This window comes from Anabrus simplex, chromosome 1 (genome assembly GCF_040414725.1).
Source record: "Anabrus simplex isolate iqAnaSimp1 chromosome 1, ASM4041472v1, whole genome shotgun sequence".
NCBI classification, from domain to species: Eukaryota; Metazoa; Arthropoda; class Insecta; order Orthoptera; family Tettigoniidae; genus Anabrus; species Anabrus simplex.
Window position 1 is genome coordinate 634198257 of NC_090265.1, and position 13916 is coordinate 634212172.

The window sequence follows — 13916 nt, forward strand, 5'->3', positions numbered from 1 at the left end:
GATCCTAAGTCAATGAGATATACTCATTTCATCAACAAAACTCTTCTTACCAGTTTTTTTTTTTTTTGCCAACAAATCGGCATACTCCCCTCAAACATCTCAACACAATTCTTATCCAATCACGGAAAATTCTAGATACTAAATATCCTATGACATACCCATAGGGTGAAACATGGGTTGTAGTTATAGTTTAAATGATTATTTTTTAAATATCTTAATAATCTTTTAATTTGTGCTTGTTTCGTTGAGATGATCAATTCCTGAGAATTTGTCCTTGGTTTCTGCTGCAGAATCTAAGTACAATATTCTGTGGAACATCAAGTTTTCCAAACAGTTTTCTACATTTCAGATGTCACAATATTGAAATTATCATGTCTAACTAGATAATCTGTAGCAAAGATGTGATTAATTTTTAATTAGTTACTGTCATTTATAGGCCTTTTTTGTTATTTCAGGGCCGATTCATTGGTGAATAACACCGCCAAAGAAGGCTGTTCTGCTCTTCTGTTAAAATTTGCTTCCAATACTGCAAATTTTACTCATTGTTCTATAATGAATGCTCGTCCAATTAACCTATGTGAATCTTGTGTAGACCAGTATCTGAATGTAATTGAAACTCATGAAAAAATATTAAAGGTAAGTTAAATTATCGTAATGTAGTTGAAGCTTTTTTATTTCACAAATTCTGAGCCTCTCCAGATTGCTAAGCAAGTATACATCAGATGTCCATTGATGTGAATTGGGTGAGCCATTGTTTCACTCATTATGAATACACATTTTTTTCATAGCATTTTTGAAATTGAAAGGTAATTAGTTTTTGTGCAGGTCTTTGACATGTCTTTGACTTGAGAGGGACTAAATATTTGTGTTCTAAAAATATTCAGATACTAGTTTGGACAAATGGGCCAGGCTCGGTGGTAAACTGCAATCTGTTCTTGGGCTTAAGTTTGGTTTAGAATGGTCTGAGCCTAATATTCTTGGCTCATGCTAATGAAGAGTGACTATAACATAAGTTTATCTGGCATTATTTGTCAGTCTATATAAAATGCTGATTTGATGTGTATCAGACCGAAGAGCAAGTTGTGTGTTGGGTAAGGGAAAAAAAAAAAAAAAAAAAATCACGTAAAGATCTAATAAAATACAATTATAATAATTTAGTAATGCACATTTAAAGGAAGAACATAAAAATTATTCTCCTGAACAAAAATGTATCAAAGATGTTTGTTGCTTCTTGCATTTCAGTATATGGTGATGTTTGCAATAATTTAAGCACAGTTCACATATCGTCCCTCCCCTCTGGTAAACTAATGAATGTGCAAATTGCCAAAAAAATTAGGAGAGCTGAAAGAGGTTGTGATTACTCATGTCAAATCAATTTTTATGTTTAATGATTGGTTTTATGTGTTAGCCATAAAGAACGAGCTGCAGATGTGAGACTTTGTCAGAGGGTAGACATTATGAAAAATGAAAATCCACAGCCTTTTTCCAGTCATTCGACTGGGTCAGGAATGGAATGAATGAAGCCCCATCTAGTGGCGAGAATAGGAATTGTGTCGGCTGCCGAAGCCTGTCACACTCCTCTGGGGGAATGATTAATGAATGACAGATGAAATGAAATGATATTGGAGAGTGTTGTTGGAATTAAATATGACAGGGAAAACCGGAGGACATGGAGAAAAACCTGCCCTGTCTCTGCTTTGTCCAGCACAAATCTCACATGGAGTGACCGGGATTTGAACCACGGAACCCAGCGGTGAGAGGCCGGCGCGCTGCCGCCTAAGCCACGGAGGCTAGGGTAGACATTATATAAATAATAAAATCTAGACCAAAACTTTAAAACTACAGGTTCCCTAGTTCGTCACTTTCGCTAGTTTTCCATAGTGGGGACGACATGCACTTGTCCGGCTCCATGGCTAAATGGTTAGTGTGCTGGCCTTTGGTGCAGAGGGTCCCGGGTTCGATTCCCAGCGGGGTCGGGAATTTTACTCTTAATTGGTTAATTCCATTGTCTCAGGGGCTGAGTGTGTGTGGCGTATTCAGTATTAGAAATCATCCTAAGTAGGGCCCTCATCTTCACAGACATGCAGGTTGCCTAATAGGCCGTCTATGAGAAAAAGACCCACACTAGGCTTCTTCGGAGTCCATATGCCATTATTACTACATATGGACTGGGGATTTGCATCATGATAACTCCTGGTAATAATTAATAGATGGTGGAATCCATACACCGGTACTGCAATACGTATCATAACATGTCTGAGCTTGAAGTCTACTTGCCTCCATTCTGTTGTCATTGTATCTGTCAAACAGAAATCTGTTCACGTATATTCTTTATTTTCCTTTAATTGTATTATGACTGCTTCATGCCCTTGTGGATATAATGGATAACTGCAGGTTTAACTCTTTTAGAAAGAACGGCTATGTTGCAAGCTTATATGTAAGGAATTATTAATTTGACCATTTTTATTGTTAAGTCATGACAAGGTATACTTTGAAAGGCACATTGTCTTTTTAAGACATGTAGACTTGACTTTCTCTATCTCAAGAAAATCTCTTTTAGACTAGTGTGTCTGTATGAATTCAAGACCGTAGCTGATAAAGGATGTGATTTTAATCTTGAACAATTTTAAGACTGTGTCCATCAATAGCTTGTGAGGGTGTACTATATCGTTCATTGTTATGACAGCTGTGACTATTTTCTCTCTTTCATACTTTGAAAATATGATGCCACTTTTCTGGAACATAGTTCACTGAAAATCTTCAGGGCTCTGCACCACTGTTGAAAGAAGCTTGGGCCACGTTGATGAACAGATGCGTAACAGTATATTATAAATGTATGCTAACTCCTCCAAAGAAAACTGATATCTTATGATAAAGCACCGTTAATTACATTTCTATACATCCTTACCACAATATTAATAGTTACTTCAAACAAAAGAAGTGAATCACTAATCCAATGCAATTACATGTAAATGTTAATAGATGTTGGACAGTATCTGCTGTCATATAAGAAATGTTATGTACATTTTTTAAGCATTTACCTTTACTGTTAGAACTGCATAGACACTTGCTCATGTTCAGTTTACTGCCACAAGCTGAGCCAATGTGAAGTGTAAGAGTAGTTTAAGTCCTACAAAATACTTTTCTTCCCTTTCGGCTCCCGAAGTCTTAGAGCAATGAATCATACACCAGATAAATGTTACATTCAGCTGTAGGTTATTTTTATACTGATGAAATGAACTTGCACTTCTGAAATCAAAAGTGCAATATTTAAGTTTAAAACCATTTTTGAAAGAAAACTATGCTCCCTTAACCCCAAAATAAATAATTGGCACCAAAGTAATGAATTATTTTCATTGATGATGTAAGCTAAATGTTCATTTATTTTTATGATACTGGTGTATGCATACTGTATATAGCTGCAGATTGTAATTTTGCTTGTGTTACTAAGTGTGGAGAAGAGTAAGACATTAGTGATGACGAGAGGTAATAGAGAAGGAAGAGGGAATATTGAAGTAAATGGAAGACAATTAGAATGTGTGAAAAGCTTCAAATATTTGAGGAGTAGGCCTACACTTGCCAAAGTTGGGAAAATAAATGAAGAAATTGGAAAGAGAGTCCAATAAGCCAATGGGTTTTACCAATGTGTAAGAGGTATAGCAGAGTATTACCAATTTTGACATACGTGGCAGGCACTTGGCCAGCAACAAAACATGATGAAAACAGAATCTAAACAGCTGAGATGAAATTCTTTAGAGGAATAATTGGGAAGACATGAAGGGATAAAATCAGAAATATAGAAATCGGAGAGAGAATTGGATTCCTTAAATTGCAAGACAAGATAGAATCCGGTAAGCTGAAATGGTATGGACACATGACAATGGAAGAGGATAGAGTTTCAAAGCAAGTATTTAAATGGAGAAAATAATAGGAGGAAGACAATGAAGAAGGCCCAGGAAAGAGGCGGACAGATACGGTGAAGAAGAGTATAGAGAAGAGAGGAGTAAAAGTAGAAGAAATATTAGGGGAAGGAAGGGAGTGGTGGAGGTCCTTGATTCATGACCTGCCCAAGAAACTGGAAATGGAAGAAGAAGCCCAAATATTAAAAGTAATTGCATTGAAGAACTAGATATGTCGTGTAGCGATAAGTTCCATTTTATTGTATCTTAGTGCACGTATTGGGGTTCCTAAATCCCCATCATGTTTGTCATTTTTAAACACTACTTAAAATTTAATATTCAAATCAAATCAAAATCTCTTTATTTGCAAATGAGGTGTCTACCTCGGTGGCAAATGGTACACTAAAATACATTATTGTCAAGCACTAAATTTTAAATTAACAAGAGACGAAGAAAATTTTCCTAGAATACAATATTATACAATTTACGCTAAAAATTTGTTCTATTAAACATACACATCATCCTTAATAAATTTATATTGTTTACAAAATTCTACTTATAATATCTTACAAACATAGTCAACTCATATACAGTATGTGAAATTACTTCTAATAATAATATACAACTGGTACAAGATTAAAATTAACATTAAATTTATTTACATATTTATATTTTACCCATTTTGGAACCTAAGTAGCATAACGACCTGCTGCGTCTTAACCAGAGCCCCTTTTGCCACCACTTTTCAGAGTTCCTGAAGGGCCTTCACAGCTACCGTAGCGGTCCCAGGGCCCTCGAAGTCCCCACTGTACTTCACCCCTACAGGCAGTCCCCTACTTGGGCTGTCCAAACTCCATAGACCAGGGGATGGAATTAATTTAATCACACACATTTTTTATTTACAATATCCTGCACTGGTTGAATGTCCTCTAACATTTCATTTATTTTCTCTGTTGTTGTTTATTCTCTTCTTGAATATCTGTACAGATTTTGGAAAAGGATCAAATACTACCCCTGGTAAACTGTTCCACTCCTTCACGCCCTTCCCAATGAATGAAAATTTACCCCAGTCACTTCTGCTAAAATTCCTTCTAATTTTGTACTTGTGGTCAGTTCTACCAATATAATTATTTTCCAACTGAAGCCTCTCACGGATATCTCTCCATGCTTTTTCTCCTGTATAGGCTCTATATAATCCTATAAGTCTAGTTTTCTCCCTTGTCTTACTTAAAGTTTCCCAACCAAGTTCTTTTAACATTTCTGATACACTACTCTTTCTCCTGAAATCCCCTGTTACAAACCTTGCTGCTTTCCTCTGCACACCATCTAGTTCTTTTATTAGGTATTCTTGGTGAGGATCCCAAACACTGTTTGCATATTCCAATAATGGACGAACCATACTTAAGTAACTTTTTTCTTTTAATTCTTTGTTGCATCCTTTAAGTAGCCTCATTATGACATGTAACGATCTGTATGCTTTCCCAACAATGTCATCAACATGACCCTTCCAGTGCAAATTACTTTCAAATCTCACACCTAAGTATTTGCACTTGCCATCTTTAGGGATAACTACCTCATCCAAAGTATATTCAAATTCAGTTTTAAAGCTCCTGTTTGTAAAAGTTGTAACAGTTGATTTGCCTCCATTAATCTTCATATTATTTTCTTCAACCCATTCTTGGATACTCTCAAGGTCCCTTTGTAATTCTGAGCAATCCTCAATGTTATTTATTTCCCTATAAACAATTATGTCATCTGCATACAATCTTATTTTCGATGTTATATTGTTCCCTAAATCATTTGCGTATATTAAGAAAAGTAACGGACCGATTATACTACCCTGTGCAATTCCCTTCCAAACTTTCTCTTCCTGTGATATATTATTTCCTACTTTGACTTTCTGAACCCTTGAATTTAGAAATGTTCTTATCCAACGTATAACCCTTACGTCCAATCCTATTCCCTCCAATTTCTTTAATAATATTCCATGTTCCACTCTATCAAAGGCTTTGGAAAGATCTATGGCTATGCAATCTAACTGGCCTCCTCAATCCAACTGATCTGATATGTCCTGCTGAAATCCCACCAGTTGTGCCTCGCAAGAAAATTTCTTTCTAAATCCATACTGGCTCCTCATGAACCAATTTTTATCATCACATATCCCTCTGATGTACTTTGCTATTAAACTCTCCAGTATTTTACAAACTATACTGGTCAGACACAAACTATACTGGTCAGGCACTTGTCACTCTTCTTTCTTTGGGAACATATATAGTATCTCACTTTTACGAGCATGCTAATCCACTGGATACAAATTACTTCTCTGTTGTAACTTAATATGTCAACAGAAGGAATCTACTATCCTGAGAAACCATACTGAGTAAGTTTGTAAAACCAATATTAACAAGAAATCAGAGCAGATCAGTCTCTAAATTAATGACAACCAATGACATTCTGTTCCCTAGTGCAGTCTAAAATCAGTATTCAGGCAGAAAATAATTACTCATAATTTTTATTTCAACACCTCTGGAACATTTGAATAATAATATTCGATAAAAACAAGGAAACGCAGCAATCCATCTAAAATAATAATCTCTACCGAGTGAGTTGGCCGTGTGGTTAGGGTCGCGCAGGTGTGAGCTTGCATTTGGGAATTAGTAGGTTTGAATCCCACCATCAGCAGCCCTGAAGATGGTTTTCCGTGTTTCCCATTTTCACACCAAGCAAATACTGGGGTTGTACCTTAAGGCCATGGCAACTTCCTTCCCACTCTTAGCCCTTTCCTATCTCATCATTGCCATAAGACTATCTGTGTCGGTGGGATGTAAAACAAATTGTAAATAAAAAATCTCCTCTCCTACACATACTCTTGAAATATTTCCTAAGACAGAGAGAAATGGGCCAAGACAATGTAGTCTCAACAGAAATAACTCAAATGCATGTTTCTGTTCAAGTTTGCTCACATCAGTGTACACCAACAGATAATATGAAAAGTAACTGAAAAACAGAAATGTTTTTTTAGAACCAAAACAAAACTTGAAATCAGCAGAATATATTTTGATCCTGTCTGGCTTGTTACAGCACCATTTGTCTTGTCTTGACTTGGCTATAATAATAGTCAGTAATATAATATCCAGCGGCGGCGGCTTGAACCCGTTTCCGAGTAATTAACTTCTTCCAGTAAATTCACTTCTGTCTGTGGATGTACTTTCGATGGTTGAACAGACCAATTCTAGCATGGAATAAGCATCCACACAGATTGCACAGAATTGTTGGAGGAGGGCGTGGTTGTGCTTGACAGAGTTTTCATGGTTTACTCCTGGCCTCTTCACATCTGCGTCAATTCCCTTCAAACAAATTGACAGCAGCAGAGATGGTGTAGCACCATACTGAACGGTCTTGAACAAGTGTGTCCCAGGTTTGTGGATTCACACTATGAAGATGACAAACCTAATATACCTACAGTATACGCTGAGCATGAGCCCCTCTCCTTGCTGCTCTGTTGTTCTGTTACTAGCCCAGTGTGGCTCCCCTAGATAATGAATTGTTTTAAAATTGATGGTTAAAAGAGAGAAAGGAAGGAAGAAAGAAAAAGAGAGAGAGATTTATGATACAACCTGTGACAATAAAGTTTGGTGAATGAAGTCAGAACGGTCAATCTGGCAACACTGGCGACACACAACACTGCACCTGCTCCCAACATTGTTCAGTTGAGCATCGTGTGTGTGCTGTGTAAGACCTGTTTGACACAGTGCATGTTTAGTGCGGTGGTTCTGAACTGCGAACAGGAACATCAATGTACTGTTTTGTTTTAAGCTTGGCAGGACACCGAAAGAAATGCATGCAATGCTGGTACATATTTATGAAGATCAAGCACTGTCCTTGAAGTGTGTGTATGAGTGGTTCGCCCGTTTTTGAGGAGGCCGGGAAAGTGTTTCTGACAACCCCCATAGCGGAAGACCGGCGACCGCTGTCAGTGCCAAAAATATTGAGAAGGTGAGGACATTAATCACTTACGATCGGCGATTAACTGTGCGTATGATAGCGGATGAATTGCAGATTAACCATGAATCCGTGCGACAAATCGTTGCCCAGAATTTAGGGAAGAGGAAAACGTGTTCTCGTCTTGTGCCACATCACTTGATTGACAATCAGAAGCAGGCATGTTTAGGCTTCACAGGATTTTGTCGAAACGGCGGATGCGACACCAAATTTCTTGAACTGTATTGTCACTGAGGATGAAACCTGGTGTTCATGACAAAAAAGGAGGTGATGCATCTTGAACATCCCCCATACTTGCCAGATCTCAATCCTCCAGACTTCTTCCTATTCCCACGACTCAAACTCGCTTTGAAAGGTAAGATATTTGACGATATTCCTGACATCCAACGAAACGTGACAAGGCTTTTGAACACCACCCCAAAGGAAGCCTTCTTGCAGAGTTTCTAGGACATGTATCGCTGATCTCAGCAGTGCATAGTTATGGGAGGGGACTATTTCGAAGGACAGTAAGGTCAGTGTCGTGCATTGTTCATCAATGTTGATAGTACAGGACTGTTCACCGAACTTTATTGTGACAGGTTGTATCTATTAAGTCTTCAGCATAGAGGCCTCAAATAACAGCATCAAAGGTATGTGGTTATAGAGAAACCACAAAAACCATTGGTGTCACTACTATGAGGTACACAAGGCATGATGAGGAATGAGGTGCCATTGCTTTTCTTGCTAGACCAGAAAGTGCTATTGCAGCACAACCAGTCCTATGAGTAGCACCTTTCTTAATATCCAGATGCACCAGTCGTACTTTGAATGTTATTACTCAGCACCTCTTGTATCTCAGCAGTTTCCATCCTGTCGGTCATAAATGAGACTGAGAGTTCAGAGGAAGTTACATTCTGCTCTGGCCTGTACTCAGAGGCAGATGCAAAAATATTGGCAAAAGCAAATGATTCATAACGGTTACGGTTGACCACTAGGTTCCAAAAAATGTTATAAGTTTTTTTTGAAGCCATTGCATTATATATTCTAATTGTTTTTAAATTTCAAGTAATATCATTTAGTAACCATGAATAAAAAATAACAGTTTAGTAAAAAGCACTTATCTGTCTTGTAGAAGTAATGCATATTTTTGTTTGTGCATTGATATTCAAAATGCATGGTGTTTGAATGGGTAAAGTTTTGGTCATTTTTGCACTGTTTCTCTAACAGTGCTCTGATAAATGCCCTAATATTTTTTTTTCCATGTTTATAACTTATTTGACTCTCTTAAAATTCATTTACCTCTGAAAGGATAAGTATAAGAGAGAAATCTAATGTCTTGCAACATATGCTGCAGTTATCAATGATTGGCACATGAAATGTTTAGGCAAGGAGATGCATGCAAAATAGAGATTTTAATTATGTACAGTTGTTGATTTATATTTTTCTTAAATTATAGATATTGATTGCATTGTAATTATGTTATTTTTTCCACATCCAGCTGGAAGATGAATATGGAGAAGCATGCAGGAAGAAACTAATTGATTTAGATCGTCTTGAAATTATAGAACATGGTTATGGTAATGTGCTTAATCTCTGGGAAAGTGGTCACTGTAGCAGTAAGTAGGCTACTTGGATATATCCACAGATTAATTTTCAATATATTTATTGGGCTTGATATAATTTCATGTATAATTAGATAATGCTGAATTTATATATATATATATATTTTTTTCCAACAGGTTGTTTCACTACCAACAATAGAACTCTTGTAATTAGTACCATCACTGTAACTTTCAATAATCTGCATAAAAAAACAAATGATTGCATACAGTACTTCTACAACTCGGCAAATAAATCATATGACCCTGCTGTATGTACCAGTTGTTCTGAAGCATATTGTAAAATGAATGAATTTTATGACTCATTGAAAGACACTGAAGGTGATGGAAAAATCTGCATTGATATAGTTGATTCGGTAAGTTGCCACTCTTTCATTTTCTTCAAAGCATGACCACCTTGATAAGAAGCCAGCGATGATGCCCTAATGATCTAATGTCCTCCTCTATTTCAAGAATGGAATAAGTTTGAATGTCTCCTTATCGGAACATACAAGTAGAATTTTTGAAATGAAAAGTAACACTGCTGTGGTTTGGATTCCACATAAAACTGGAGGTATTTTGGCCGTGATCTCAATATCAGCATTTATATAAAACTACAATCTTGCTTTTGTGAGATAGGAATCCAGTTTTCAAGAATTTCTGTAAGAAGGCGGATGTTCACACATACAGGTAGGATAACGCATCATATAAAACACAGTTCTACTTCACATACCAGTTATAATCAGATAGCTAAGTTCTGAAGTGTATTTGAATGACAAGACCAGACAGTGTAAGTTTCAGTCCTGTAAGACTTAAAAAGATGACAAAGGTAGCATTTCTGCCAATGATACACTGTTGGTTTATATTTTCTTAAATTATAGATATTGATTCCATTGTAATTATGTTATTATTTTTCCATATCCTGCTGGAAGATGAATCTGTAGAATCATGCAGGAAGAAACTGTTGATTTAGATCATCTAGAAAAGATAGAACGTGGTTATGGTAAACATCAGTCTAGGCATAGGGATGTGGCGACCCTATTGCCCAGTGGGAAACCACTGCAATCAGCTGTCTGAATATTGGCGGGAAAATCATAATGTTTGTGAGGTATGCAGGAAATGCCTACTCCCAGTTCTGAGCAACTAGGATGAAATAAGCTAGAAAGCCTTCTTCACAATTTTATAAAATCATCCTTCATCTCTCATCTTTACCTTTCTAAATAACATTTAGAATTGCAACTCGAGGATTTATCCTCATCTCAAGGTGACACCTTAGACAGTAGATCATGAAAGGTCTTTCGAGGAAGAATTCCACCGACTGCAATCGTACATTGCAGAAAAGACAGCATTCGGATGCGATGGGCTGTCATTCAGAAGATTATGATGGATCAGAGCATCTGGAAACAGAGTTATTACCAGTGAGAATGACTTGTATCATCTTCAAAGTGACATTAACTCTGTATTATCTTCATGCAGTAGGAGTCGTTTATTAAATTAATTGAGGTGTAAAAGTCTGTAGAGACTCCGTGGCTTAGGTGGCAGTGTGCTTGCCTCTCACAGCTGGGTTCCGTCGTTCAGATCCCGGTCACTCCATGTGAGATTTGTGCTGAACAAAGTGGAGGTGGGATAGGTTTTTCTCTGGGTACTCAAGTTTTCCCTGTTATCTTTCATTCCTGCAACACACTCCAGTATCATTTCATCTGTCAATCATTAATCATTGCCCCAGAGGAGTGCGACAATTTTCGGCAGCTGACACAATTCCTATCCTCACCGCTAGATGGGGGCTTCATTCGCTACATTTCTGCGCCCTGGTTGTGTGACTGGAAACAGGCTGTAGATTTTCACTGAAATGTAAAAGTATGTCATTCACAAGAAGATATGAAATTTTACATTCAAACTACTGTGTTACATTAATAATATCAGAATTGGCTATCCGTAATCAATTAATCAATACTGATCTGCATTTAGGGCAGTCACCCAGGAGGCAGATTCCCTATCTGTTGTTTTCCTAGCCTTTTCTTAAATGATTTCAAAGACATTGGAAATTTATTGAACATCTTCCGTGGTAAGTTATCCCAATCCCTAACTTTCCTTCCTATACAGTAAATGAATAATTGCCCCAATTTGTCCTCTTGAATTTCAACACTACCTTCCTTCATATTGTGATCTTTCCTACTTTTAAAGACACCACTCAAACTTATTCGTCTACTAATGTCATTCCACGCCATTTCTCCGCTGACAGCTTGGAACATACCACTTATTACATGTGATAAATATCATTCTTGATCCGTAATGATGATACTTGATTGGAACAATAAGTTAATTTATTGAATTCACCACCTAATCAATACAATAAGTATGAAATTCCTATCTCACAAAAGCAAGATTGTAGTTTTATATAAATGCTGATATTGAGATCACGCCAAAATACCTCCAGTTTTATGTGGAATCCAAACTACAGCAGTGTTACTTTTCATTTCAAATTTATTGACTGATTATTGTATTGATTAGGTGGTGAATTCAATAAATTAACTTATTGTTCCAAACATACCACTTAGTCGAGCAGCTCGTCTTCTTTCTCCCAGTTCTTCTCAGTCCAAACTTTGCAACATTTTTGTAACGCTACACTTTTGTCGGAAATTACCCAGAACAAATCAAGCTGCTTTTTTCCAGTTCTTGAATCAAGTAATCCTGGTGAGGATCCCATACACTGGAACCATACTCTAGTTGGGGTCTTACCAGAGACTTATATGCCCTCTCCTTTACATCCTTACTACAACCCCTAAACACCCTCATAACTATTTGCAGAGATCTGTATCCTTTATTTACAATCACATTTATGTGATTACCCCAATGAAGATCTTACCTTATATTAACACCCAGATACTTACAATGATCCCCAAAAGGAACTTTCACACCATCGACACAGTAATTTAAAGTGAGAGGACTTTTCCTATTTGTGAAACTCGCAACCTGACTTTTAACCCCGTTTATCATCATACCATTGCCTACTGTCCAACTCACAACATTATCAAGGTCATTTTGCAGTTGCTCACAATCTTGTAACTTATTTATTACTCTATACAGAATAACATCATCTGCAAAAAGCCTCACCTCTGATTCCAATCCTTTACTCATATCATTTATATATATATATGAAAGCATAAAGGTCCAATAATATTGCCTTGAGGAATTCCCCTCTTAATTATTACAGGGTCAGATAATGCTTCACCTACTGTAATTCTCTGAGATCTATTTTCTAGAAATATAGTAACCCATTCAGTCTCTGTTTTGTCTAGTCCAATTGCACTCATTTTTGTCAGTAGTCTCCCACCCTATCAAATGCTTTAGATAGATCAATCGTGATGCATTCCATTTGACCTCCTGAATCCAAGATATTTGCTATATCTTGCTGGAATCCAACAAGTTGAGCTTCAGTGGAATAACCTTTCCTAAAACCGAATTGCCTTCTATCGAACCATTTATTAATTTTGCAAACGTGTCTAATATAATCAGAAAGAATGCCTTCCCAAAGCTTAAATACAACGCATGTCAAACTTACTGGCCTGTAATTTTCAGCTTTATGTCTATCACCCTTTCCTTTATATACAGGGGCTACTATAGCAACTCTCCATTCATTTAGTATAGCTCCTTCAACCAAACAATAATCATATAAGTACTTCAGATATGGTACTATATCCCAACCCATTGTCCTTAGTATATCCCCAGAAATCTTATCAATTCCAGCTGCTTTTCTAGTTTTCAATTTAGGTATCTTATCATTATTATCACAGGTAAATTTTAATACTTCTTTAGCATTAATCTCCTCTTCTATCTGGACATTATCCTTTTAACCAACAATCTTTACATACTGCTGACTGAATACTTCTTCCTTTTGAAGATCCTTGCATACACATTCCCTTTGGAATGTCCTCCTTGGAACCTGTTTCTGCCTTGAAGTACCAATACATACCTTTCCATTTTTTCACTAAAATTTGTATGAATCAGTCAATCAATCAATACTGATCTGCATTTAGGGCAGTCGCCCAGGTGGCTTGCCATCATGTTATCCTTAGCTAACTTCTTTGTTAGATTCAATTTTCTAGTAAGTTCGCTCAATTTCTCCTTACTTCCACAGCCCTTTCTAACTCTATTTCTTTCCAATCTGCATTTCCTTCTTAGTCTCTTTATTTCTCTATAATAATAATAATAAGGTGGGTTTTTACCATTCCTTACCACCTTTAAAGGTACAAACCTGTTTTCACATTCCTCAACAATTTCTTTAAACCCATCCCAGAGTCTGTTTACATTCTTATTTACCATTTTCCACCAGTGATAATTACTTTTTTTAAACTGCCTCATGCCTGCTTTATCAGCAATATGGTACTGCCTAATAGTCCTACTTTTAAAACCTTCCTTTCTATCACATTTATTTTTA

General features: G+C 36.7%; 1 protein-coding gene across 3 annotated transcripts in view; it reads left to right on the forward strand.

The window, feature by feature from the left end:
- LOC136857244 (osteopetrosis-associated transmembrane protein 1) overlaps positions 1 to 13916 on the forward strand; it is a 49815-nt gene that overhangs the window by 9917 nt on the left and 25982 nt on the right. For all 3 annotated transcript variants that reach the window (XM_067135736.2, XM_067135734.2, XM_067135735.2), the window contains exons 2-4: positions 456 to 636; positions 9379 to 9496; positions 9620 to 9855. In XM_067135736.2, the coding sequence (XP_066991837.2) occupies positions 553 to 636; positions 9379 to 9496; positions 9620 to 9855 (438 nt within the window). In that variant the 5' untranslated portion in view covers positions 456 to 552. The remainder of the gene's footprint in view (positions 1 to 455; positions 637 to 9378; positions 9497 to 9619; positions 9856 to 13916) is intronic.